The 27,672-nt window shown below is 52.8% G+C and overlaps 1 protein-coding gene and 1 long non-coding RNA gene across 5 annotated transcripts; one reads left to right on the top strand and one right to left on the bottom strand.

Moving 5' to 3' along the window:
- Positions 1–662: 662 nt before the first annotated feature.
- On the bottom strand, positions 663–23,118 carry CUNH1orf210 (chromosome unknown C1orf210 homolog). 4 transcript variants are annotated; one of them, XM_075914585.1, is made up of 6 exons: positions 23,008–23,118; positions 20,563–20,613; positions 15,079–15,179; positions 10,792–11,299; positions 9,982–10,137; positions 663–3,996 (listed from the first exon to the last, which is right to left on the bottom strand). In XM_075914585.1, the coding sequence occupies exons 3-6, from the start codon at positions 15,163–15,165 to the stop codon at positions 3,650–3,652; spliced, it is 1,098 nt and encodes a 365-aa protein (XP_075770700.1). In that variant the 5' UTR covers positions 15,166–15,179; positions 20,563–20,613; positions 23,008–23,118; the 3' UTR covers positions 663–3,649. The 4 variants fall into 4 exon arrangements, with proteins under 4 accessions (XP_075770700.1, XP_075770701.1, XP_075770702.1 ...); XM_075914586.1 differs by having other exon boundaries at positions 23,034–23,109; XM_075914587.1 differs by lacking the exon at positions 23,008–23,118 and adding an exon at positions 13,285–13,403 and having other exon boundaries at positions 20,563–20,601.
- LOC142823514 (uncharacterized) lies at positions 20,534–27,086 on the top strand. Its single transcript, XR_012898722.1, has 3 exons — positions 20,534–20,670; positions 26,608–26,786; positions 26,885–27,086. It is a non-coding gene; the product is annotated as an uncharacterized LOC142823514 (long non-coding RNA).
- The last annotated feature ends 586 nt before the right edge of the window (positions 27,087–27,672 follow it).

Below are 27,672 nucleotides of genomic sequence, written 5' to 3'. Positions count from 1 at the left end.
GATCACTCTAGAAAGCAAACAAAGACATAAGGAGCTTATCAGCTGTGCTGCATGGGGGACAGTGCAACACCGGCAGGAAAGGAGAGAGGGTTGCACACAATAAAGGGAGTTGTGCCTTCCACTGGACAGTTCGGAGACTCCACCCTGGGCCCCGTGCTTTTGGGGGTCCCACAGTGCCCGGGTCAGCCTGGGGCACCAGTGGAAGACCTGGTGATGAAAGCAGGGCTCAGGCTGGGACCTACACTGATTGTTGGCAGCAGGAAGTAGTGACCTTGCCCCCGCCCACTTGCAGGACTTGGGGGAAGAGCTTGAACCACCCCCACACACACTGGTGGTGGCAGGAAGCAGGTCAAGGTAGCTGGGCACTAGGGGAGTAGAGTGGGCTGGGCCAGGTCACTCCGCTTCCCCCCACTGCTGGTGTGGGGGAGGGCCTGGCTCTGGCTGTTGCTTAGTTTCCCAGGCCGCGTCGCTGGAGGAAGAGAACTTGGCGGAAGATGTGGAATGGAGACGGAGAAGGGATGGGGAAAGGCAGGGCGGGAGCTTGGGCAAGGGTTGGAGTGGGGGTCGGGTAGGGGGAGATCCTGGGGCAGAGTGGGGGGGTGTCCTGGGCCCTTCACCCCCCAAAGCATGGCTCTGAAGAGAGGAAGCTGCTTGTCTTCATACAGAGTTTAAAAATGTGCATTTTATTTTGCTTGTGCAGTTTCCATGAGACCCGTGTGTCTTCTTTGCTGCCTGATGCTGAATTTCATCCCACAGATGTCTGTAGTCCACCCTAGGATGACGCAGCCCCGCAGATGCAGCCAGTAAAGCTGGGACACTTTCAAATAATGATGGGCTGCACAGCCTTGTAGGCAGGAGGGCAGCCAGTCATCAAAAAGAATAAACCCAGACAAGTTCCAGCTCTGAAGTGGAGGGAACCATGAAAGTGGCCTGGGAGACAGAGTGTACAGCCATGTACATCCAGGATAAACAACAGAGCCCAGCTGGCACCACCGCCACTCAGCTCCCAGATGCTCCTCTTACACCTCTCCCTGACCTTTCCCCTCCTGTGGCTTCCAAGCTCTCATATGAGCTGAAACAAAAGACAGGACTATGCAGCACTTTAAAGACTAACAAGATGGTTTATTAGGTGATGAGCTTTCCTGGGCCAGACCCACTTCCTCAGATCAAATTGTCAATTTGATCTGAGGAAGTGGGTCTGGCCCAGGAAAGCTCATCACCTACTAAACCATCTTGTTAGTCTTTAAAGTGCTGCATAGTCCTGTCTTTGGTTTCAGCTAGACCAGACTAACACGGCTACATCTCTATCACTATTCATATGGGCTAGGGTTGGAAAGCAGGCTTGATACACAAGTTAGTGGCTTTGTTGTGTTAATGGCTGGTACCTCCCCCTCCAGGGCAGAATTGCTAGAGGCTGCAAAGGATCTTATAGGGAATGTTCAAGTCTTTGTCTTCTCTATGCAATGTTGCCAGGCTGTCAAACTCAGGAGTGTTTGTGCTGGTCCATGTCCTTCTTTAGAGCTCTGCATGGATACAAAACAGATATATGCCTCCCCAAACAAGGAGCTGCAGATATCCTTGCTGACACACGTGGATGTGGATACCCATGAGTAGAAAGTGGATAGCCGCGGGTATATATCCGCGCTGACATGTGTATGCAGATACCCACGGGTATAAAGTGGATATCCGCGCTGACATGTGTATGCAGATACCCACGGGTATAAAGTGGATATCCGCATTGACACGTGTGTATACAGATACCCACGGGTATAAAGTGGATATCCGCACTGACACGTGTGTATACAGATACCCACGGGTATAAAGTGGATATCCGCACTGACACGTGTGTATACAGATACCCGCGGGTATAAAGTGGATATCCGCGCTGACATGTGTATACAGATACCCACGGGTATAAAGTGGATATCCGCACTGACACGTGTGTATACAGATACCCACGGGTATAAAGTGGATATCCGCACTGACACGTGTGTATACAGATACCCACGGGTATAAAGTGGATATCCGCACTGACACGTGTGTATACAGATACCCACGGGTATAAAGTGGATATCTGCGCTGACATGCGTGAATGCAGATACCCGCAGGTATAAAGTGGATATCCGCGCTGACATGCGTGAATGCAGATACCCGCAGGTATAAAGTGGATATCTGCACTGACATGCGTGTATACAGATACCCGCGGGTATAAAGTGGATATCCGCACTGACACGTGTGGATGCAGATACCCACGGGTATAAAGTGGATATCTGCGCTGACATGCGTGGATGCAAATACCCGCGGGTATAAAGTGGATATCTGCGCTGACGTGCGTGGATGCAGATATCCGCGGTTATAAATTGGATATCCGCGCTGACACGGTGGATGCAGATACCCGCAGGTATAAAGTGGATATCTGCACTGACATGCGTGGATGCAGATACCCGCGGGTATAAAGTGGATATCTGCGCTGACGCGCGTGGATGCAGATATCTGCAGGTATAAAGTGGATATCTGCGCTGACACAGTGGATGCAGATACCCGCAGGTATAAAGTGGATATCTGCGCTGACACGTGTGTATACAGATACCCGCGGGTATAAAGTGGATATCTGCGCTGACACGCTGGATGCAGATATCCGCAGGTATAAAGTGGATATCCGCACTGACATGCGTGGATGCAGATATCCGCAGGTATAAAGTGGATATCTGCGCTGACACGTGTGGATGCAGATACCCGCGGGTATAAAGTGGATATCCGCACTGACATGCGTGGATGCAGATATCCGCAGGTATAAAGTGGATATCCGCACTGACATGCGTGGATGCAGATATCCGCAGGTATAAAGTGGATATCTGCGCTGACACGTGTGGATGCAGATACCCGCGGGTATAAAGTGGATATCTGCGCTGACACGCTGGATGCAGATATCCGCAGGTATAAAGTGGATATGTGCGCTGACATGCGTGGATGCAGATACCCGCGGGTATAAAGTGGATATCTGCGCTGACACGCTGGATGCAGATATCCGCAGGTATAAAGTGGATATCTGCGCTGACACAGTGGATGCAGATATCCGCGGGTATAAAGCGGATTTGCAGGGTTCTGTCCCTCTCAGTGCTTATCTTCTGGAACTCCAGCTCAGGCTGGGCTGAGTAAGGCTGTTGCTGAGGGTGGCATCAGGCTAGGAGGAATGGGGCTGCTTTCACCAGGTAGCTTTCAGATTCCTTGAGGGCATTTCAAATACTGAAGCAAAGAATGAGCAGTGTGTTTTCAGTGCCATAGGGAGACCCCCACGCGCCATGGCTAGCCCCTTTCTTGATGTAACACACTAAAGTTGGTGCAATCCCACCAGGGATAAAATTGGGCCCTAATAGCATTCTCGTAAGCTCTGCTCCCATTATTCTTTCTCCCATGCTGACCCTTCCTCATCACACCCTTCTTGCCTGTCACTTCTCAGCTTCTTGTTTTTCATGTTCCCCCTCCCCCACCTTAAGCAGTGGAAGCTAATGCAAGACTAGTGGGGAAGGAGGGCTGGGAGTGGAGTTGGAGGTGCTGACTGCTGAGGCTGGAGTGACAGGCCAGGCCCTGCAAGCCCTGACCCCAGCAGGGGAAAAGGGATAGCTGGGAGGGGAGCCTGGGTGAAGTCTCAGGCTCTGAGGGGAAAAGATGGCTCCAATTCATCTTCATCCTGCAGCTGTTCACTTGGCTGGATGTAGTTATCTTCAATGAAGCCATCCTCCTCCTCCAGCTGCAGCTCAGCAGCACGTGGCGTGGATTGGTTCTCCCCCCAGGGAGATCCCTCCGCAGCACGGCTTCCCCCCACAGAGCTGGTGTCAGGCAGGGGCTGGTGGCGGTAGCTGGCAAAGTGCTTGTGGAACAGTTTGCACTTTGCAGCCAGTGCAATCAGGAGAGAGATGCCAACAGCTGATGCAAGGAAGCCCACCAGGTATGGCCAGCTGTTCCCGCCCTGGCCTGCAGGCGATGTGGTGGCTGCTGCACAGGAAAGAGACAGAAAGAGCGTTCAGGAAATGCTCATGTCTTTGACTAGTGTCTCTTCCCCACGGAGGAGGGATTGCCAGGCTCTATTGCACAGGCACTGGGGGAATACGTGGCTGATGCTCCTGAGCCACAATGGGGCTGCTTAATGGCTCCTATCAGAATGGGAGCACTTTACACCCACTGCACAGTCTCTTGCACCGGTGCATGGTGGGTTGGGCCTATTGAGTTCAGAACTTCGATTCTTAAGTTGCCTGCGCTCTTTAGATTTTCAGCCCCATCGAAAACACCATGCAAGCATCTACAACTTTGTAGGGAAGGAAATTGATAATTATAGGGGAACAAGAGAGTTTATAGATTAGTGAATGTGGAAAAGTTATTAAGAATTAAACCCTCAATCCCCTTTTCTGAGATTAGTTGGGCAGGTGGCATGCAGTCCTGTGATGGGGAGATAATTTACCCAGGCTCTGTCGAGGTTAGGGTTTAAAAGTGTGATAGATCATGTTCTTTGACTTCATCTAATTCAAACCATGAAACTCTAGTCAAGACAATGGAAATTGGCAAGTGCAAGCTGCTTCCATTTAAGTCTCAGCAGGGCAAGTGTTACAGTACAACGTGCTTTGTCTTTAGCTTTGAAGGCTTTAATTAGATGGACCCAGATAACAATGTAACATCTTTAAATCCTAATTGTGGGTCACACACATAATCCATATGTGAGGTCAGCCACAGGCAAGGCTGTAGCTTAGCTTCCTTGTGGTAAAAACTCCAGTGCCTTGTGTCCACTAGGATTTAAAGGTGGGATGGTTAATGGGTCTTCATTAACATTTCCTTTTGGCAGCGAAGACAAAGCCTAACAACTTGAATGTAAAGTGCCAGGGTTTGTGTAAATGGCTCATCCTGAGAAAGACAAAGGTGGCTCTTTACTCTGTTGGGTACTGTACAGTGTAGGAGTTTGCCAGTGTTTTGTCTAGGACATGGTGTGAGGAGAAGGGAATACCTTGGTTTCATTTAATTAAATATAGACAAGCTGCTAAATCACAGCTGTTCATTAAAATAAACCTTGAAAACTGCCACAGGTTTGCAACTGCAAATGCTTCCTCTCTAGTGCTAATGTAACCCACACACCTAGGCTATGTCTACACTCGCGGCTTCTTGTGCAAGAAAATGTCCACACGGCCATGTGCGAGCTGTGCTTTTGCGCAAGAGCATCCATGGCAGTGTGGACGCTCTCTTGCGCAAGAAAGCTCTGGTGGCCATTTTAGCCATAGGGCTTTCTTGCGTAAAAAATTCCTGCTGAGCGTCCACACTGCCCTCTTGCGCAAGAGGGCTTACACCGGTCAAAAAAGAGCGTAGCTCTTGCGCAAGGAGCCCTCTCTTACCACGCCGTACTGTAAATTTACTTGCGCAAGAGCGGGCGGGCAGTGTGGACGCTCTGCAGATTCTTGCGCAAGCCGCCGCGAGTGTAGACATAGCCCTAGTGTGGTTACTGAGCAATGCAAGTGGCACCTAGACCACTGCAACAGGTAAGATTAAGAGACCTCCACTGCACAGGCAGGGACCAGCTGGCTTTTAGCTCAGAGGGTAGAGGCGCCCTATAGTCAGCTCCCGAGGTCCCAGGTTCAAATCTACCTTGGTGGGGGTTACACTAACACTGGGTAGGGTCTGACCTTCCTGGAGAATGGCCTCTGCACCTGGAAGGGGATACTCTGGGGAAGTCTTGGTGAATGGATTGTTACTGTGCTCAGGGGGCAAGATGCCACTTCACAAGTCCCCTGGGCTCCTGAGTGGTCCTGGTGCCTGTCCTGTAGTAAGTGGCTGTCTCTCTCACCGCTTTGACCAGGCCAGTAACTGCTCTGTAAAACTACCCGCTGCTTTGTCAGGCAACCTGGAAGGCAACGCTTCCCAAAGGCTTTTCCTGCAGCCACCACAGCCTCCTGGGCAGTGGTGTGGGAGGCAAATATGGGTCCCCCTCTCTCCCTCCCGCTTGCTCCTGGATGCCTCACCCTGCACCATTTCTGGAGAGAGACAGGACACAACGCTGCAGGAGCAAGGTGAGTTCTTGCCCCATCTTGGGGGGAGGGGGAAGGGGCAGTGGGGCTTGGGTGGTTGAGAAGCAGGCTTCAGTGGCAGGACTTCAAGAGCTTGGTTGTGGGGCTTCTGCCACTGACCCCCAGCTCTAGCCATGTGCTCTGGCTTCTGGCCCTGTGGCAGCAGGCGCTGACCCTTGGCTATGGCTGTGTAGCAGCAGGGCTCACCACCCCACCCCCGGGCCCCTGCTGCCACCTGCTCAGTCTCTCTCCCTCTCTCACACACAGGCTTTAGTTTGTCCTGGGCTTGCTGAGCAAAGTGATATGAACAAACATGTAAGTATCCCTTTTCACAGCATGGCTGGGAGGTGGTAAGTAATCTTAAACGCACAACAGGAATGCTCCTTTTCACAGCATTATCGCAGTCTGCCAGCGTCTGAACTACTGGAAGTTGCAGTGTTAGGTTGTGCATATTTATTTGTGTTTCCTACGTTTAAGTATTTTCGGGACTAGTGTCAGCATGACCACCAGCAAGAGTTGGAAGCTGCAGGCTGAGGCTACTAAGTTTGCTGTGAAAACCCCTGCTTTAAGGGGTTGTCTGCACTGCCAGCCAGGACAGCCAATAGTCTTTGCTGGGCCATGGGCAATGTGTGTGTGGCGGGGTGAGGCATAGTGCCTCGGGTGGAAGGGGTAGGACTGGTAACTCCCTAGCCAGCCCTTTGGCATTGCTGAGAGCACACTGCCTGAGCCCTGGGACAGCTTCCCATCAGCAGGTCTGCTGCCCGCTGACTTAGACTCAAGCCCAGGTGCTGTCTAGTTGTGATGTAGATGTTTGGGCTCAGGCTACAGCCTAAGTTCTGGGCCCATCATCCCTCCCAGAGTGCTAGAGCCCAGCCTCCAGTCCAACCCAAACAGCTAGACCGGAACTGACAGGCCATTAGCCTGAGCCAGCTGTGGGTTGTAGTTACATGCAGACATGCCCTGCAACTGTTACAGCCCACGTCCCCAGCCAGGAGGACGTCACATGCTCACTCTGATAAGAGCCAGAGCAGAACTGAGGGATTTGGGTTTTAGGCTGCAGGAGAGAAGAGTGAGGGGAGATTTGAGAGCAGCCTGCAACTTCCTGAAGGGAGGTTCCAAGGAAGCTGGAGAGAGGCTGTTCACAGTGGTGACAGGTGGCAGAACAAGGAGCAATGGTCTCAAGTTATAGTGGGAGAGATCCAGGTTGGATATTAGGAAAAACTATTTCCCTAGGCGGGTGGTGAAGCGCTGGGCTGGGTTCCCTAGGCAGGGGGTGGAATCTCCATCCCAAGAGGTTTTTAAGTCTCAGCCTGACAAAGCCCTGGCTGGGCTGATTGAGTTGGGATTGGTCCTGCTTTGGGCAGGGGGTTGAACTTGAGGACTCCTGAGGACTCTGACAGCTCTATGATTCTAACTCGGCAGCAGCCTCTCCAGCTACTGCTGCTGTCAAATGCATGTAGTTCCCAGGGACACTGCAGAGCAATCCAAAGCAAGCAGAGCAGAGTAAACCCAAACTGCTCGTGAGTTACTCTGGGCTAGTCAGGAGGCAGAACAGGGATTCAGACTGCCATATGGGATCAGTGGGAAATATACTTTGGGAATATGCCAGTGACAGGGAAACTGATAAAATTGTAGAACACTAGAACTGGAAGGGACCTCGAGAGCTTGTCGAGTCCAGTCCCCTGCCCTTATGGCAGGACCAAGCACTGTCTAGATCCATGGTCACCTACCAGTAGATCCTGGAGCCTCTGACAGGGGATCCTGACTGGTCTGGGAGCCTATCAAGTACCAGCCCTTCAGCTGCCCTTCTCCTGCTCAGAGCTGCCCCTGGGAGCCTCCTGCTTGTTGTTCAGGGTGGGGGAGACAGAGACAGGGGGCGCGAGACAGAGACAGGGGGCGCTGATGTCACTGTCCCCCCTCCTGTACCCCATCTTCACAGAGCGAGGAGGGCGAGGTCTTGCGAAGGGGTGGTGCAGGGGCTGGGACTTGGAGAAGGGATAGGGCGGGGGTATTTAGGTTTGAGGTAGATCCTGGACTGACAAATTCAAAAAGTGATCTTGTGCTTAAAAAGGTTGAAGACCCCTGGTCTAGCTCATCCCTGACAGGTGTCTGTCCAACCTGCTCTTAAATATCCCCAGAGATGGAAGTTGCACAACCTCCCTAGACAGTTTATTCCAGTGTTTAACCACCCTGACAGTTCTTTTCCTAATGTCCAACCTAAACCTCCTTTGCTGCAGTTTAATCCCATTGCTTGTCCTGTCCTCAGAGGCCAAGGAGAACAATTTTTCTCCCTCCTCCTTATAACACCCTTTTCAGATATTTGAAAACAGCTAGCATGTCCTCTCAGTCTTCTCTTTTCCAAACTAAACAAGCCCAATTCTTTCAGTCTTCCCTCCTAGCTCATGTCTTCTAGGCCTTTTATCATTTTTGTTGCTCTTCTCTGGACCACCTTCAATTTTTCCACATCTTTCTTGAAATGCAGTGCCCAGAACTGGACACAATACTCCAGTTGAGGCCTAATCAGCACAGAGTAGAGCGGAAGAATGACTTCTCGTGTCTTGCTCACAACATTCCTGTTAATGCAACCCAGAATCATATGAGTCAGTGTCACACTGTTGACTCATATTTAGCTTGTGGTTCACTATGACCCCTAGACAATCACTTCCCACCCTGAATGTGTGAAACAGATTGTTCCTTCCTAAGTGGAGCACTTTGCATTTGTCCTTATTAAATTTCATCCTGTTTCCCTCAGACCATTTTTCCAGTTTGTCCAGATCATTTTGAATTATGTCCCTATCCTCCAAAGCAGTCGCAACCCCTCCCAGCTTGGTATCATCTGCAGACTTACTAAGTGTCCTCTCTATGCCGGTATCTAAATCATTCAGATGATACCAAACTGGGTGGGGTTGAGACTGCTCTGGAGGATAGGGACATAATTCAAAATGACCTTAGCAAGTTAGAGAAATGGTCAGAGGTAAACAGGATGAGGTTTAATAAAGAGAAATGCAAAGTGCTCCACTTAGGAAGGAACAATCAGTTCCATACATACAAGATGGGAAGCGACTGTCTAGGAAGGAGCATGGCAGAAAGGGATCTAGGGGTCATAGTGGACCACAAGTTGAATATGAGTCAACAGTGTGATGCTGTTGCAAAAAAAGCAAATATGATTCTAGGTTGTATCAACAGGTGTGTTGTAAGCAAAACTCGTGAAGTCATTCTGCCGCTCTACTCTGCACTAGTTAGGCCTCAGCTGGAGTACTGTGTCCAGTTCTGGGCGCCACATTTCAAGAAAGATGTGGAGAAATTGGAAAGGGTACAGAGAAGAGCGACAAGAATGATTAAAGGTCTAGAGAGCATGACCTATGAAGCCAGGCTTCATGAACTGGGCTTGTTTAGTTTGGAAAAAAGAAGATTAAGGGGGGACATGATAGCGGTTTTCAAATATCTAAAAGGGTGTCACAAGGAGGAAGGAGAAAATTTGTTCCTCTTGGTTTCTGAGGACAGGACAAGGAGTAATGGGCTTAAAGTGCAGCAGGGGAGGTTTAGATTGGACATTAGGAAAAAATTCCTAACTGTCAGGGTGGTCAAATATTGGAATAAATTGCCAAGGGAGGTGGTGGAATCTCCCTCTCTGGAGATATTTAAGAACAGGTTAGATAGACATCTGTCAGGGATGGTGTAGACGGAGCTTGGTCCTGCCTTGAGGGCGGGGGGCTGGACTCGATGACCTCTTGAGGTCCCTTCCAGTCCTATTATTCTATGATTCATGAAGACACTGAACAGAGCCGGTCCCAGAACAGACCCTGGGGAACCCCACTGGTTCTGCCCTTCCAGCAGGATTGAGAACCATTAATAACTGCTCTCTGACCCTGTCTCTAAATCGGGAGTGAGAGCTTTGGCATGGGCCCAGAGTCCCTTGAGCCACACAACTTACTGTCATTTCTCTGCACTGTGGGCTCTGGATCACTTGTGACTGAAGGCTGAGCCCGAGGAAAGCGCAGTTTTCTCTTGCAACTCAGATCCTGAACATTCAGGGTCTTGACCTCCTGGCCCTGGAGTCCTGGTGGGGAGGCGCACAGCATGTGCACAGCTAGAAGACAAAACCTGATTCAGTTAGGAAGGATGTGGTGCCTCCACCGATCCTGCCACCCCCATTTAGGATGGAAACCTTCACCCTTGCTCCTCATTGTCTAAAGAGCACAAGAGAGTGTACCTGCCAACACCCACCCACTTAGCTTCTTCTCAGCCGCTAGTGAAGGAACTAGAGAAGAAATCCCTAGGCTTGGTCTCCACTACAGAGCAAAGGGACATTAGGCAGCTTAAATTGACCTCTCTCTGTAAGCACCTACACTACAATGTAAGCCACCTGCTACATCACCCTCCATGACAGGCATAGCACCTAGGGCTGTGGGCCCACTCTGAGAAAGCTGCTACCAGACCCCTACGGTTTGTTTACTCAGCAGCCACGGAGCCTCGTGTGGAATCTTGGGCATCGCCTGTGACCACACTACATAAAACACGTGGAGTGAGTTTGAAGTTGATACCCCTTCGAAAGATTCGAGAAGCCCTAGACACTACACTCTGGAAAATAAGCCTGCATTAATCAAAAGAGACAGAATAGAAGGGACCGAATTGGGTTTCTACATCTATTACTCCTGTAATCCTTCCCTGACCTCTTTTAGGGCATTATCCTTCAGTCCTTCCTCTTTGCTCATGGTAGCCCTGCCTTCAATCCTTTCCTCACCTCGTCTTAGTCGTAGCCATTGCTGGAAAAGGTACATGGAGCAATTACAGACATGGGGGTTCCCTTGAAGCAGGACCTGATGGGTTCTATCCATCAGCTGCAGGACTAGAGCATCCACAGTGATCAGATCATTGTTCCGCAAGTCCAGATGGACCAGGGCCCCAAAAGAAAGGAGCACAGACAGCCGCAAAATCCGAAGCTTATTGTTTTTCAAGAGGAGTGTGTGCAGGTTTCTCATGCCCTGGAAAGCCTTTGGGTGAAGGTGGGAGATGTTACAGCTGCTCAGGTCCAGCAGATGGAGCACCCGGAGGTTAGAGAAGACAGCTGGGTAGAGTGTGGGAATGACGTTGTTGGAGAGGTTTAGGGCATGCAGGGATGGGAAATGTACCAAGAAAGTCCCACTTCTGGGCATTGCCAAGGAGTTGAAGGAAAGGTCCAAGCAGGTGATGTTTCCAGGAAGGGAATCTGGAACGTGTAGAAGGTTCTTTCCACTGCAGTCAGCCCATCCCTGAGAAAATATCGATACTATCATGAGAGGGTTCTGGGTCCCTGCTAGGATGCTCCAGTGAGACTCTCAAGAATTTCAAACGATTACACTAATAAATTAAGTTTGTTGCAATGCTTGAGAGAAAACAGACAATTTCAGGAACATGGGAGCTACCAGAGCAGTTCACACCAATGGTCCTTTTAATCCAGTATCCAGTCACTGAGATAGGCTGGATAAGGACCAGCACAGACTGGATCACAGGGGTCTACAATCACAACACATTATACAAAAAATAGGACTATGTAGCATTTTAAAGACTAACAAGATGGTTTATTAGGTGATGAGCTTTCGTGGGCCAGACCCACTTCCCCAGATCAAATTGCAGAAGAAAATAGGCATGACCATATATACCAAAGCCCATGAAAGCTCATCACCTAAGAAACCATCTTGTTAGTCTTTAAAATGCTACATAGTCTGGTGTAGCTGAAACAAAAAGCAGGCCTATCACGGCTACATGTCTATTACTATAACATTATACAGAGTGAGAGGAACATGAGAAGAAAGGGTTGGCGGAGGAAGAACTCAGATACTGTACATGGGGTAGGATGGGCAAAACAGCTGGACATTCCCTCCTGTGATATTTATCATTCTGGTTCACTTCTCCAATCCCAAACCTTGACTAGCTAGCACTGAAATGTGTGTCCCCTCCTTCTTCCCCCCGGATTCTAGACTGAGCCTCAGCCCAGTGTGTCTTTATTTCATTCAAGGTTCTCCAACTTCCTGAGAAGTGGACTGCACTGCTTGATTGCTTAAACCTTGTTTGGTACATGGGCTTTTGCACTTCCAGTTCCCAGGTGAGAGCCCACCAGCAGACCTCTGCCTGTGCAAATGAGTAAGCAAGCCAGAGTGGCTGACATGTAGGAGTGCCCGTCTAAGGGTATATCTACACTACCACCCTAGTTCGAACTAGGGTGGTAATGTAGGAAACTGGAGTTGCAAATGAAGCCCGGGATTTGAATTTCCCAGGCTTCATTTGCCTATAGCCGGGCACCGCCATTTTTAAATGTCCGCTAGTGCGGACTCCGTGCAGCACGGCTACATGCGGCATGGACTAGGTAGTTCGGACCAGGCTTCCTATTCCAAACTACCGTTACTCCTTGTTTCACGTGATTCAAAAAAGAGCTAGATAGATTCATGGAGGTTAGGTCCATCAATGGCGATTAGCCAGGCTGGGTAGGAATGGTGTCCCTAGCCTCTGTTTGTCTGGAGGTGGGTGACAGGGGAGGAATCACGTGAGGATTACCTTTGTGTTCCTTCCTTCTGGGGCACCTGGTGTTGGCCACTGTCAACAAGACAGAATACTGGGCTAGATGGACCGTTGGTCTGAGCCATATGGCTGTTCTTAATCTAGATTGCACCCAGTTTACCAAGCAAGCAAACTATATATATTTTAATATGGTTAAATGTAAATGTTTCCACCTAGGAACACAGCACGTAGGCCATAGTTACTAGGGATGTGAGCGACTAATTGACTATCCAATAAGCAAAAGTTTATCTGATAATTGACACTAGTTGACTAGTCGCTTCCCCCCTTTGATGCCTCTGTCACAAAGAGGCAGCAAAGGAGGGGGAGGCAGAGGGAGTGCTGGAGGGGGACAGCTTAAAAGCCAGTTTCCCCCAGCTCTAGCTCCAGCTCCGTGGGAGGGGCGCAACAGCTCCATTCCAACTTTGAAAAGTACAAGAGTCTGTGCTGGGGTCAGAGACTGAAATGCTGCGTGGAGCCCCCGCTGGCCTGGACTCCACGTGGGCGTTTCTGCTTTGAAATGTACAAGAACCCCAGCAGGGGCTCTTGTGCGTTTCAAGGATTGAAACTCCATGTGGAGCCTGGGTCTCCCCGTTGGCCCTGGGCTCCACGAGGCATTTCAATCTTTGAAATGCTGCACTAGCCCTTATCAGCTAATCAAATATTCAACTATTCAATTAATCAAAACATCCCTGGTCATTACAGAATGGGTAGAGCCTGGTGCAGAGACAAAATCTGTCACTGCATCCAATCCCCAAATGCCTTCCATGGATATCTGCAGATTTTGGGGGCTCTGAAGATGGGAGCTTCTGTCCTGGGAAACTGATGTAGAAAAAAAAGCAGGTATCAGAATCCCAGAGCTGGAAGAGACCTCAGAAGGTCATCAAGTCCAGCCCCCTGCCCAAGGCAGAACCAATCCCATGGATAATTAGCCCAACATGAGGCCCCAAGGTACATTGTGGCCAAATGGGCTAAAGTGATCCATGGAAGCATAAATCTTGAGTAGGAAAGGAACTTATTTTACTTCTGTATTTGGCACTGGCAGCCACTGCTGGAATCGTTTGTGGCCACAATTCAAGAAGGATGTTAAAGCAGTTCAGAGAAGAGGCACGAAAACGATGAAAGTGTTAGAAAACATGCTCTATTGTGACAGACGTCAGGGGCTCCATCAATTAACCTTCTCTCTGTTACGCTAAAAGGGCAGCTTGATTACCCTCTAGAAGTGACGGGCTCTAGATGGGCTTGTTCATCTAGCAGAGTAAACCACAACAGGAACCACTGGCACAAAGTTGAAGCTAGACAAGTTCAGAGTAGAAATAAGGCAATCTCCATATTTTGATTGGAACAGCTTATTGAGGGGCCAGGAGGATTCTCCATCGCTGTGATTTTTACATCAAAGTGGGTGCTTTTCTAACAGCTGTGCCCTAAAGGGTTGGTGCACATGTCCTATGAGGAGAGGCTGAGGGATTTGGGCTTATTTAGTCTGCAGAAGAGTGGGGAGGGGGAGGGGGAGGGGGATCCTTCAACTTCCTGAAGGGAGGTTCCAGAGAGCATGGAGAGAGGCTGTTCTCAGTGGTGGCAGATGCAGAACAAGGAGCAATGGGCTCACGTTGCAGTGGGGGTGCAAGGTCTAGGTTGGAGATTAGGAAAAACTATTTCCCTAGGAGGGGGGGAAGCACTGGGATGGGTTCCCTGGGGAGGGGGTGGAATCTCCATCCCAAGAGGTTTAAGTCTCAGCTTGACAAAGGCCTGGCTGGGATGATTGAGTTGGGGCTGGTCCTGCTTTGGACAGGGGACTGGACTCTGACTCCTGAGCTCTCTGCCAGCCCTAGGATTCTATGAATTATTGTAGAGCAGGTCTCTGGCCTTTGCTGTACAGGAGTTCAGACTCCATGATCACAGTGGTTCCTTCTGGCCTCGGAATCTACGAATGGCCATTTCTTTCTAAAACACATTCTAGTCTCACTGTAAAGATTCCAGAGGATGGCAAATTGACCCATCCCTTGGTAGCCCTCCCTGCCAACATTGACCCCTCTGTGTATGGAGCGGTCTTAGAGCAGTGTTTCTCAACCAGAGGTACGAGTACCCTAAGGGGTGCTCAAGAAAAGTCTGGGGTGGGGGGTAATCAACAACTGAAACTTGAAGAAAACTGAATTTTTTTTTAAGTTTTACAGCACTGCTTTATTTTTGTATTTTTTACACCCAAAAATTTCATCATCCACCCAGCTATGATTACGTTGTTTAAACAAATGTGTTGCAATGGTAGAAAAAATTGTGTGTTTGAAAACTGTAGGTACTGGGGGTACTTTTTAAAAAAGAGGGGTACTTTATAAAAAAGGTTGAGAAACACTGTCTTATCACAGCAGGGTCTGCATGCACTCTGCAGTTTGGTCCTTCTTTCTAGGGCATTTTTTCATTGCTTCAACTTATTTGGCTGGAAAAGACCTCCTGAGTGACTGAACCCCTTTGCTGGATGATTTTAGACCCTCAGACCCACCTCCTTGTCAATGCTGCAAGGGTGCCCTGCCGCTGCAGGCCAGGCCCAGAGAAGGCTGCAGACACACAAGTACCAGGTACATTCCATTTGGCTTCAGGAAGCTGCACAACAGAAAAACAAGTCATGGCGGAGGTATAGGGGAAAGACATCTGCAAGCCCCACCCCTACAGAAAGGAGAGGTGGACACAGACCAGTGCTAGAAGACACCAGGCTATTTCTCCCCCAACCTGTCCCAATGCAGGAGACAATGGCCATAACTCCAGGTGCTTCTGCTACAGCTGCCTTTTTAAAATACAATTCCAATAAAGCCCAACATCAGTAACTATGAACTACCACCACCCTTAAACAAGCCCACGAGGAAGAGCTGGGTCCAGAACACCAGCGTGGAAGGAAGGCACGCCTAAGTTCTAATCCTGGCTTTGAGCAACTCAATCTCTCGGCCTCAGTCTCTCCATCTGTAAAATGGCAGTAACGCCCACTTGCAGCTCCCTGCCACTCGACCACTGTGGGGATTCTGGGCAATGCTTTGGAAACCTAAAGCACAGCAGGAAAATTGGAAGCAGTGGACATGTCAGCACCAACCATCTCTGAACCTCAGTGGCTCTCCCATAACACCATTGCTTGCATTGAGCAATTTTCTGTGATGGCTTGATCTGCTGCTGGCACCCAGAGAAGCTGCCCTGGTGCGTGTTACTGCGGCTGTGAACAGGGCCCCTAGGGGCTCAGCATTGCTGAGGGGATGCTTAGGCGGCAGCACTGATGGGAGAGGTCAGCGCTGGAGGGCGGGGGGCCTGGGGCTTCTGACTGCTCTTGTGGTGCTAGCAGCCAGAGCCCCGGGCCCTTGAAAGTGCTGCCAGAGTGCCAGGCACTGTGCTCCAGGGGCTCTGAGCACGATGCAGTCTGGGTGGTGCAGGGCTGGCTGACCTGCCCTTTCCACATGAGGCTCCCCCCGCCCCACTTTGCCCAGGGGTCCAGCAAGTCTGTTGGCCCCCTTTGGTGCTGAGGGGGAGTGTCAAGCAGCCACGGGGGGGGGGGGAGAGGAGAGCAGGCGTGAGCCTGGAGAAGCACATGTGGGAGGGGCACTTCAGGAGGGCAGGTGAACTTGGGGCTGGAGCTGCGCTCTGATTGGTGGCTCTTCCCAAGAAGGTGAACCAGTGTGTAAATCGACCAATCAGCGCTGGGTTGCCAGGAGTCGGTATTGAACTGGACAGTCCAGTATTTTCACTTCCTGTCCAGTAAACAATTCAGAAAATATTGGACACCTAAAATGTCTGGTACATTCTGATTTGTTCTGGCCTGGCGCAGGGAGACAAGATGGCAGACTGCTGCCTGCAGCCTGTTAGGGCCAACAAACCTCAGAAGAGCTTCTTAAAGGGCCACATTTTAATTTATTTTTGCTTAACAACTCTCAGGGTCTCCCCCCCCCCGAGACAACTTTGGTTCTTCCTCCCCCCCCGTGGTTTTTTGGGGGGGCACGCGCATGGGGATGTGTGTGATATTTTTGGTTAAACCACCTGCAACCCTAAGCAGGGCTGCTGCAGGAAGCAAGGCGGAGTGGCCACCCACTGATCCTGAGGGGGAGGTGCCTCTCCAGAGCCCTGGTGGGCAGCACCTGTCCCCGATGACCCACCTGAGCAGAAGCCAGAAGGCGGGCCAAGGATATAAAAGTCTGGCCACAGAGGCCAGCGCCAGGCCAGCGACAGAAGGAGCCAGGAGGCCCGCTGTGCGCTCAGAGGAAGAGCTGGACCCAAGAGAGATGGAGGATTGGCCAGGGCTGCTGGACAGTGACCTAGAGGGACTGCTTGCCTGGCCAGGGGATCCAGACCTACAGAGTCCAGAAGACCTGCACTGGATTCAGGTATCACCCAAGGGGCAGAAGGGAAGGAGCCCAGGGTGACTGACCATGTGGCTGAGCCTGAGCCAGAACCAGGGCAGCATGTTTCAGAGCAGATCCCTGCTGACTCAGCAGCAGGCGGTTCTGCTACTACTAGGGCCCTAGGGTGGGACTCGGTGGAGTGAGTGGGCCCACATCCCCCCTGCCACCCCCCCTTGGGTGGCAGTCTCCCCACTCGGCTGTTACTGCACCACAGCCTGCACCTGCCGGACCCCTGCCCGAGCAAGGGGACACAGCTGGGTGCATGTACCAAGACATTTGAACTGTTTATTCCCTGCTGCCACACCCCAAGCAAGGGCCTGAGCTCTGGGGCTCTGTTCGCTGCCCCGCCCCAACAGACGGGGCCGATTTCTACTGCTCGCTGGGCTGTGCGCTGAAACGCAAGACCTTTGCCTGTCGATTGCATGGAAAGGAGAGCGGCAGCGTTTCAGTAGCAGTGGGCTGGGACCCCTGTGATTTTAGGTCTGATTTTGTGAGGTGAAACTCTGGAGTATGCGGGGTTCCTGAAGAGGACCTGGCCCTTTGGAAAGGCTGAGAGCCACTTGTTACTAGGCCATTCTCTGAGGGGAGCAGCCAGCATGGAGAGCCCAGGAGCTCTACCCCCCACTCACAGTCCCATAATGAGCAACGCGGGGTCCCTGCCCCTTCCTGCATTGCCATACCCTGCCAGGGCTGGAGCGGCCTGCCGGAGCAAGGGGGCTAGAGATAGAACAAATTGCTCAGTCACTATCCATACAGTGTAGTGGGCCCAACTCCCGTCTAAGCTTGGCAGCGCTGGCCACAGCGGTTCTCCCACGCACTGCTGGGCAGCACGCAGAGCTCACTGGTCAAGAGTAGGAATGGAAAACCCCATTTCGTCAGGTAACTGGTTAAAGAGGACTTGAGCCGCCCGTGAAGAGTGGCACCGTGGAGCCAGCCAGGTTGGAGCCACAGCATGGTGGGGAGGCCCAGTCTGCGGGGAGCACCCCCAGCGCGTGTTGGGCAGGGACTGCTCTCGTTCTGACCAGGCCCCAGTTAACCACACAACCCCCCACCCACTTTAACCACGGACATTTAGCAGTTACAGCTTCACATGCAGGGGCAGGCAGGAGCCAGCGCTCCTGGGGAGCCAGCATTCAAGTCAGCTCCCCATGGGCCCTGGCTCCTGCCTCCCACTGCCTCGGAGCGTGTCAATGTTACGATTAACCAATAAGCCTGGGCTATGATCGTGTAAACGGCGATGCCGGGGCGGCCAACCCATGGCTCATGAGCCGCATGCGGCTCTTCTCCCCCAGAAGTGCGGCTCCTGTGCCCCCCCATACCCCCTCTGCCCACACCTGGCTCCCCGGGGCAGCAATTCAAAATGGCACCCAAGATGGCAGCCATCAACAGGCGCCGATCTGGCCAAAAAGCCTAAGCTTGTTTCTTAAACAGGCAGCTTTTTTTTGCTTGATAATGGCGGCGGGGGACGGGGGGCACGCTTTCCTTTTTTAAAATTTTTGCTCAAGAATTCTGGTGTGGCTCTTTGCATTTTTTCCACCGCTGTTTTGGCTCTTTGTTAAGTGGGTTGGCCACCCCTGGGCTACACACTAACATCCCTCTATAGAATCATGAGTGTTCGTGGGTAAAACCCACTTCACCAGAAGAATGCATCATTCAGATGAAGTGGGTTTTACCCACAGGAGCTCATGCTTCTATATATTTTGGTTAGTCTAAGGGCATGGCTACATTTGGAAGTTATTTCTAAATAAGTTATTTTGAATTAATGACTCCTGAAGTAACTATTTTGAAATAGCATGTCCACACTAGAGGGAGGCCTCAAATTAATCCAAGGCAGGCTCCCATAATGTGGATGCGCTACCTGACTTAGAGCCCTAGGAAACACCGGGGAGTAATTACTTTGAATGACTTTGGGAGTAGTTCTCCAAATAGGAGCAGTCACACTAATGCTATTTTGAAACAAGGGTTATTCCTCATGAAAAGCAGGAGTTATTTTGAAATAACCAGCCCCTTTTTTCAAAACGGGCTTGGTAGTGGGGATGCTCTGCTTATTTCAAAATAAGGGGGGCCATTTTGAAATAGCTCCCTAGTATAGACCAGGACTAAGGTGCCACAGGACTACTCATTTTTTAAGTCAGATTAACACGGCCACCCCTCTGAGAATACAAATAGACCTGGTTTTAAGTTTCAAGATTAGATTGTTTAGTTTAGCAAGGAGGGGACATGATAGCAGTTTTTGAATACCTAAAAGGGTGTTAGGAGGGAGAAAAATTGTTCTCCTTGGCCTCTGAGGATAGAACAAGGAGCAAGGGGCTTAAACCGCAGCGAGGGAGGTTTAGGTTGGACATTAGGAACTGTCAAGGTGGTGAAACACTGGAATAAGTAGCCTGGGGAGGTTGTGGAATCTATCACTGGAGATATTTAGGAGCCGATATCTAACCTATCAGGGATGGTCTACACCAGCAGTTCTCAAACATTTTGGGCTTCGGAGCCCCTTGCATGTGGAGCCCCAGCAGGGTGTGAATCGCATCAATTCGCGGCGATTCTCGATTATGCGTCTGAAGGCTTTCCAGTTTGTCAGCCTTGCGGAGCCCCTGGAGATCTCATGGAGCCCGGGGGCTCCGCAGAGCGGTTTGAGAAACACTGGTCTACACAGTATTGGACCCTGCCGTGAGGGCAGGGGACTGGACTTGACCTCAAGGTCCACTCCAGTTCCAGGGTCCTGGGATTCTATGATTTGAGGAGGAAGGGCAGGATTCCTGGTGAGCTTTGTGCTTAGGTGGCCACTTAGGAGAGATTAGTGCCCAGATTAGCAGAGACCCCACAGCCACCAGCGTGTTCCTAGTGGGGTGCACATCTGCACATGCAACAGTTTATTCTATACACGGATGGAAAGAGTTAGAGGGAACATTGCCTTGGATGTGGAGGGTGGGTATAAGAGGCAGGGAAATCAATACCTTCCCGAATTGCTCGGCGGGCCCCATCCACGCTTCACCCCCAGTTCCCCCATTCAGTCTCCCTGGGCTGCCTAAGCCTCAGTCCTGCCAAGGCTGAGCACCACCAGCCCTTCCCATGCTCCAGGGGCCACCTACCTGCCCACAATCCCTGTGCTCCAGGAGGGAGGAAGCCAGGGACTGTGGGCCCGCCCATGCTCTGAAGGGATCGGGGCCACATGCTGCTGGCCGTCTGAGCTCAAGTGGCAAGCTGGGTGCCAAGCTACATTTGCAGATGCAGGCCTCTAAAACTGTGCTCGTCTGTTCTTTCCTGTGATGCCCATTGGTCCATGGCTGCATTTGCACCAGCAGAGCAGGGAGCCACTCTCCATGGTGCAGTTTGCACCTAGAGCTGGGAGCCTCAGCACAAGCAGAAATGTGGAGGCTGCTTGGTCACTGTGCTGGAATATGAACCTGCTGGTGCCGGCCTCCCCACCCGTCACTGTTACCCCTGCTCCCAGCACGGAGACCTCTCCCCCACAGACGCCATGAGCACTGGGAGTCAAACCAGGAAGTGAAAAACGAGCTTTGTCCTCCCTTCTCCGCCTTCTGCTGCGGACACTCCTCACCCCACCCTGTCCCAAGTGTTCCCTGCTGAGGGGAAGGCCTGGCCATTACCTTAGGTCAGAGCTGAGCTGGCTGCCTCTTGCTTCTTCCTGGGGCTGTGTGCTGGGGAGAGGAAGGTGGAGTCTCAGAAAATGAAGAGTGGCTGTGCAAAGGAGGAAGGTAAATGGAGGCGGTTTAAAGATTAACTGGAGTCAGCCTCTGCCCTGCCTTGGCACAGAAAGCCAGCCTGCTGCAGCAGGAGAGCCTGGCCCAGGGCAGGTGACAGGGAGACTTTGTTGCTACTGGGGCTGCAAAAAAAAAAATCCACACCCCAGCTCATGCCAGCAGCTGAGGAAGGCCTGCTCTGTTAGTTGACGTGCAGCTTGCCTTTTGGCCTTACTTCCACCCTCGGGGAGCACACCCATTGTTGCCCCTACTTGTTACTTTGTAGCGGTTTGCTCCCCCTTGGCACATGCCCAATTTTAGAGGACTTCCTAAAGTCTTTGCGGGAAGTGCTGCTCAAACACGTACCGCAGCAGCTTTTCTTTCTTGCGGTTGATTACCAACACCTCTCCAACAGCACTTTTAAACATGTGCTGGAGGTTACTGCTTGGGAAAATCCATCCTTTAAACTATCTTATTCTTAACTGCAGAGCATCATGGGAGTCTTGCTCTCCTCAAGACTTACTATCTCTGTCCGCAGTGCCAGCAATACCTGGCAGTGAAACATTGGGTGCGGGAGAGCTTTTATTATGGGAGTAGAGATGAGCGACTGGTTGGTTACGCTTATCAGGTAGGCTTATATCGGTTAGTCAACTAGTCACTCGACTAGTCCTTTCTTTCTGCCTCTACAAGAGGCGGGGGGGGGGGGCCAGAGGGGCGCCAACTTAAGCTGGTTCCTCCCATCACTATCTCCATGGGAGGTGGAGGCAGAGGCACAGTATCTGGGACCAGACATGAGCCAGGACAGCTGATCCCTGGCTCATGCTCAGTCCCACCTACCGTGGGAGCTCTTAATACATTTAAAAGGCAGAGCCACAGCTCTTCAGTTTTCCTCCTTATCAACTAATCGATGGAAATTCCATCCACTACTTGATTAGCTGATTAAATATCATTTAACCCCTGTATGGGAGCATGAATTTGTGGCACAGTCTCTTTTGGGAGAAACAGGTGAGCTGCTGGTGGCTGCATCACACACACTTTGGAAAACACTGCTTCCTGGCATTCACTCTGATTTTAGCAGGGATTTGTTCACATAGTCCTGGGGCCAGGCAGGCAGTCACATTAGCAGCAGGGAAACCCAAGAGAGGAACTGGAACAACAGAGACTTGTTGGGACAACTCACTGGACTGGAGCACTGTCACGGAAGGGTATAAACTGTTCAGGAAGGACAGGCAGGGAGAAGAGGAGGAGGAGTTGCACTGCAGTAGGTCAGAGGACCACAGGGTTGCTCAGAGTTCCAGTTTGAAACGGGAGATAAGCCTGCGGAGAGTCTTTGCTTTAAGCTTAGAGGCAGAAGCAACAAGGATTACACTTGGGGAGGGGGCAGACTAGACTCTGTAGTTCTTCCCCCATTCAAAATACAGGACTATGTAGCACTTTAACAAGATGGTTTATTAGATGATGAGCTTTTGTGGGCCAGACCCATTTCCTCAGTGGGTCTGGCCCACGAAAGCTCATCATCTAATAAACCATCTTATTAGTCCTGTATTTTGCTTCAGCTACACCAGACTAACATGGCTACATTTCTATCACTATTCCCCCATTCAGTCTTAGATGTTGCCAGCAGGCATTGTGGGCAGTAAGTGGGATCTCGGGCATCTGCCAACCCCCACGTTGTTTGGTTTTCCTCCTTTATATCTTTTTGGCCAAAACAGGAGTTGTGTTCAGTTCAAACTCTCTCACCTTGAATGAGGAAATACAAAATGGGTTCCAGCATCAGGTGTCCTAGTCACACGTCTTACAAGACAGACAAACCCCTTTACAGATCATTGGGCTATTATGTCTCCAGAGTATTACTAAACACCTTCATTAGCACTTCTAGAATTATAAACAAGTCCACACTTCATGTACAAGAGTGATTCATGCACAGAATAGAAGATAACACTCAGTAGATTGTAACATTAAAACGATGTTACAATGCATTTTTCATAAAGCATCTTTGAATTATACATTGTGGCAAAGTCTGGGCTAAGCCCTGTGGGTCCTGCACTTCCTGGCGGGTCCTTATGGGCCTCAGAGGCTCACAGTATCCCTAATTACTGCCACAAAGGCAAGGGTACCCTGCTACCAGAGCCTCTTTCAGCATTGGCCAGTCCAGTGTCCTTTCTCCAGTCCCTGCTGGCCCTTCTAGCCAGAGGGGAGGGTTGGGGGGAACCTGGTCCCACCCACTTGCTCCAGGTTCCAGCCTAGGGCCCTATAGGAGGGGAGCAGCCCCAAGCAGGCAGCATAGCTTGGCCCTTGCCCCCTGAGCAACAACCCCTCCCTGGGCCACTTCCCCAACCCCTCCTGCAGTACCTCATTCCCAATATCACGGAGCAAACCTTCACGTCAGCTCACTCGGGTGTGTTCTCTTGCTCTGGGCTGCTCCCTTCTCCTTGAGCTCTCCTCTAGTTTCCCTGTTCTCCTTCCCCAGCCTTGCCTGGGGCGTGTTTTATAGTGCACACATCCACCTTAAGTGGCTGCAGGTGTTCCAACTAGTCCTCCCTTCAGGCTGATGCCAGATAGGCTTCAGGTGTGGCTGGCCACAGTCTTTAACAGCCTACTCAGCGAACACAGAGTCACACGCCCAGCTCCCCACCTGTCCTCAGGGTGCTGCACTTCCTCTTGTACGCTCTTCCTTTTTGGGAGGGGTGCTGCTGCAGTTGTGGCAACCGGGCCCTGGCCACCCTACATTCTGGGCTGGGCCCCTTTTTGCAGGCAGCTTTTCCCCCCTTCACCTCAGCTATTTGCTGAGGGTCCTGGGTGCAGGGGGGTCTCTGCTGCCCTGCCTTTGGGTGGGGTGGGGGAGCCCCCTCCTACTTTCTTGAGGGTCTATTTTTGACCCCCTTTTCTCCACCTCGGCAGGCCTGACCTTCACCTTTCCTGCTGCTGCTGTTCTCCCCAAAGAAGAGACGGTACGGGGGTTGTTTTAAAGCAGCCCCTGGGGTTTTTCTCCCCACAGCCTGCCTGGTGTTGGGGAGGGGAGATTAGGGGCCTTTCCATCAGTGCTCCTGGGTGGAGGCTGGTGCTGTGGGCAAGGGGCGGTTTACCTCCCCCTGGTTCATCAGCCCTCCCGCTTCTCCTGCTGCCCCCTCTCCAAGCCCCAGTTGCTCTAGGGGCCTTTCTACTCTCGGCCCCACTGCTTGTCTCCTGGCCCTTCTGGGCCTTGCAGCAGGTACAGTGGGCCTGCTGCTCGGGCGCCTGTGGGTACGCTGCTGCCCTTCCCCCCAGCAGTGTCTCCTCCCTCTTCCTGCCCTCGAACAGGCCTCTTTTCACTGCCTGCCTTCCCGCTCCACGGCTTGTCCCAGCCACCCTCTTGGGTGCCAATGCCCCCCCCCTCCTTTGTTAGACGCTTGAGCTTCCCCCTCCTTTTAGTTACTCTTCCCACACACAGCTCCACTTGTCGCCATGTCCTTGAAATGACTAGTCCCCCTCCTCTCCCCGTGCAGCCGGAGGAGCCGCTCTCTGTCCTGTGCTGGGAGCTGTGTGCCTTGCTCATTTCCCCCCTCCCCTTTCCGAATTCTCACCTTCCAGCCTAGTGGGGGGAGCAGTCAATCTCCCCCCCCCCCCCCCCCCGTTCTCAACCCTGGTGTTTTTGGTTCTCCCCTAATTGTTTGTTTTGTCTTTTCCTCCCTACCCCTGACCACGATGGAGGGGTTGTCCAATGAAACCCTGCGGAACCTTCCCCTCCCTAAAAACGACAATTCCTCTGAGGCTGCCGGGCTGCCCGTCACTACAGTAGAGGGGGCAGCATGGACGAGAACCCCGGGGCCTCAACCGCTCCTGCCACGGCACCTCCAGTCATCAAGAATGCCCCCCTGGAGGAAGAGCCTGGGGACCAAAAAGGGCAAGTGCCCCGCCCGGAAAGTAAAACCTCCTGAGGCAAGGGCTCACTCCCCGGCCGCAGCCCCCACTTCCCACTCCCCTGTTCCTTCCACCAGCTCTGGGGTCGACGGTGTCCCAGGCCCCAGGGCATACGCCCAGGTAGCTGCCGCTGCGCACCGCCCCCCCCGCCTGCCGTCCCCCAAGCTGCCTCCCGGAATTCCATCCCCGGCGGCTGTGGCCCCTTTCCCACCCTGACCAGGAGGCACGGGGTCCGTTGTCTCCTGGTGGCAGCCTTGCCCCACGTGGAGACCTACGTGCGGGTGTTGGCACGCGTGGTGGGGCCCGCGGCCGTGGTGGTGGCCTCTAGGATGTTCGGGAAGGTGGTATTCTTCCTGGCATCCGAGGCCGCTGCCCAGGAGATGGTGGAAAGGGGTTTGGCAGTGGGGGAGTCCACGTTCCCCTCGAGCCTTTGGAGGACCTGGGTATACGGGTGGCTTTGTCCTCCCTTCCTCCCCAATGCCGCCCTACTGCCTTTCCTCTCCACCCTGGGGAGGCCTCTGTCAATCCTGAGTCCCCTTCCTCTGGGCTGCAAAGATCCTACCCTCCGCCACGTCCTTTCCTTCCGCCGGCAGGTACAAATCCAACTACTGCCGGCGGGGCGTGGCGGAGAAGCCCTAGAAGGGTCATTTCTGGTGCCCCATCAAGGGGCCTGGTACCGGGTATATTACACTTTGGGGGAGGCCCAGTGTTTTCTCCGTCAGGCAACGGGGCACGTCCGAAGGGCCTGGCCCAGTTTGGAGAGGCACCCGGGACCCCCGACGCCTGGGAGGCCACTGGCCTTACCATCGCTGGTGGCCCTGATGGTCCGGACCCAGGGGTCGCTCCGCCTCCAACCGTGACTGTCGTCCATCCCGCTCGGGCTCTGCAGGGCCCAGACGAGCGTGCGGGTACTGCTGCTATCGCTAAAAGCGGCAAGGCCGGGCCAGCGGAGGAGAGGGCGGCGGGGTCAGCGACAGGACTCAGGCAGGACCAACCTTTCCCCTGCTGCCCAGCCCCCGTCTTCCCTTGCCCTCCCACTGCTGCCCTTGTCCCGTCCTCCGTTCAGGCCCAGCCCTCATGCCCTGAGGGATGGGAGCTTGCCATGGGGAGGCACCGAAAGCGTGCTTGGTGTTCCACCCCACCCACTGAGGGGAGCACAACCTCCCTGCACCTATGGGGTGGGCACTGGAGCCGTCTCTCCCTCTGAGCCCCCGGACGCTTCCCAGCATCATGAAGCGGTTGAGGTGACCGGCGCTTGCGGGAAGGGTGAACACCTCCCTGCTGGGGTCCCCGCAAGAGGGGGCGTCCATGGAGGCTGTTCCCACCTCCACTGAGGGGGCGGCCGCTGACCTTGCCACCGAGAGAGATTACCCTCTGGTGGCGGGTGGCAGGAGGTGGAGGCTTTGGGGCTGACCCCAGCTGCCTCAGAGGGGGATCATCATGTCCTGGAGGGACAACTGACCTCTCCTTCCCCTTCCGACCCACCGCTATCCCTTCTCCCTGCCTCTGAGTTGCCCCAGGGTGCGACCATCTGCCTGGCCATCGGCAGCACTTCAGCTGTGGCCGCCGGAACCCTGGAGGCTCTTAGCAGGCGGGAGCCTCCTTCGCTTTCCATCACCCTTGGCACTGGGGAGTCTGGTGCTGCACTCTGTGACACTGGAGCCTAGTGCTGGGGAGACGCCCACTACCCCCACCACTGCCACCGATTCCCTGCCCTGCAAGGAGGCACCGAATCCCAGCGCCTCCTCCGCTGAGGCTTCTCACCCTGCCCCACTCCTGCTCCCTGTTCAACCCGTTTCTCAATTGAGCTTCCCACTTCTCTTCCTGCTCCCCCTGTCCTTGTCTTTCCCTAATCCCTCACTTCTCCCTCCCTCTACTCCCCTTCCTCCTTTTCCTGATCCCCTCCCTGACCTCTCTTCCTCCCCTTACTCTATTGCTGCCGCCTCCGGGGTTGCCATTTTCAGCCCAGATGTTGGCCCCCGGGAGGCATTTTTTGTTTCTCCTGCTCTCAGCACATCTGGGGCTGTTCTCCCTTCACCACTGTCCTCCCAGCAGGGACCTCGGACGCCCTGCATTCCCATGTCGCGGGGCTCACGGAGGGGTCTGGCCCCAAGGCGTTCAAGGGGCTGACGGGCGAGATGCATGCTTTTTTGGAAGACATTCGTGGCTCCAAGAACAAAGTCGCTCTCACCCTTCAGAGCTGGGGAGACTTTCATCTCGTCTTGCAAACGGTAAGAGCCCTCTTGGGGGAGGGTAAAGGGACCAGGAGGCAGGAGGCCATGGCTTACCAGCGGGTCTGCAGCTTCCGTGACGCCCTGCTCACTTCCAGGTATGGTCACAGTTTGCTGCGGGGCCCAATGGGGGCTGCTGGCATGCCTGCTGGAGAGGATCTTCCCCAGCCCTCTCGATGCCGCCGATCATCTTTGCCACTCTGACCACCCGGGGCTGTGGGTTGGGTCTCCATAGGTGTCAGGTACTCTCCTTCCTCCGGGGGGGGAAGGGGGTTACTCTGTCATATTCCAGCAGGAGACGCACACGGCTCTGGCTGCCGAGGCTAGCTGGTGGCTGGAGTGGGGGGACAGGGATTATTTCAGCCACCTGTCCGCCTGTCAAGCCGGGGTGGCTATCCTGTTCTCCCCGAGCATGCAGCCTGAGGTGCTGGGGACCGCTGAGGTCGTGCAGGGTCACCTGCTGCACCTCCAGGTTCGGCTGGAGGGGCTGACACTAAATCTCATCAACATCTACTCCCCGACGTCTGTCCCGGAGAGGCTCCGCTTCTATCAGCAGGCATCTGCCTTCCTCGGCTCTCTGGATCCTCGCGAGTGCCTGGTCCTGGGCGGGGCCTGCACCCCCGAGAAGTGGGACCGTACGGGGCTCGAGCAGCGCCCAGCCGCTGCAGACATCCTCAGGGAGATAAAACAGACCATCACCCCCTGGGGGACGTTCTCCGGAACGAACTCGCGACGGTTTGCGCGGGCGACCGGGGCCAGCTATGATTCTATGATTTCCATATGAAAGTGGTGCATGTTGGTGCTCCTTTAGCAATACTAATCAACAGAATTATTTGATTACAATTGTGCCCAGAATGTCCAGGCTAATTGATAAATGGACTTAAAT

The sequence above is a fragment of the Pelodiscus sinensis genome, unplaced genomic scaffold, assembly GCF_049634645.1.
Source record: "Pelodiscus sinensis isolate JC-2024 unplaced genomic scaffold, ASM4963464v1 ctg65, whole genome shotgun sequence".
Lineage (NCBI taxonomy): Eukaryota > Metazoa > Chordata > Testudines > Trionychidae > Pelodiscus > Pelodiscus sinensis.
Note: the sequence above shows the minus strand (reverse complement) of the source record. Positions and strands in the feature narration are given on the sequence as shown.

Excerpts from the sequence above, each read along its gene's own strand:
- CUNH1orf210 (XM_075914585.1), bottom strand. The coding sequence starts at position 15,165 with ATGGAATGTACCTGGTACTTGTGTGTCTGCAGCCTTCTCTGGGCCTGG. Across the intron at positions 10,138-10,791 it reads ATGGCTACGACTAAGACGAG|CTGTGCACATGCTGTGCGCC; the intron begins GTGAGGAAAGGA and ends TTTGTCTTCTAG. Across the intron at positions 3,997-9,981 it reads CACAGTGCAGAGAAATGACA|CAGCCACCACATCGCCTGCA; the intron begins GTAAGTTGTGTG and ends TTTCCTGTGCAG.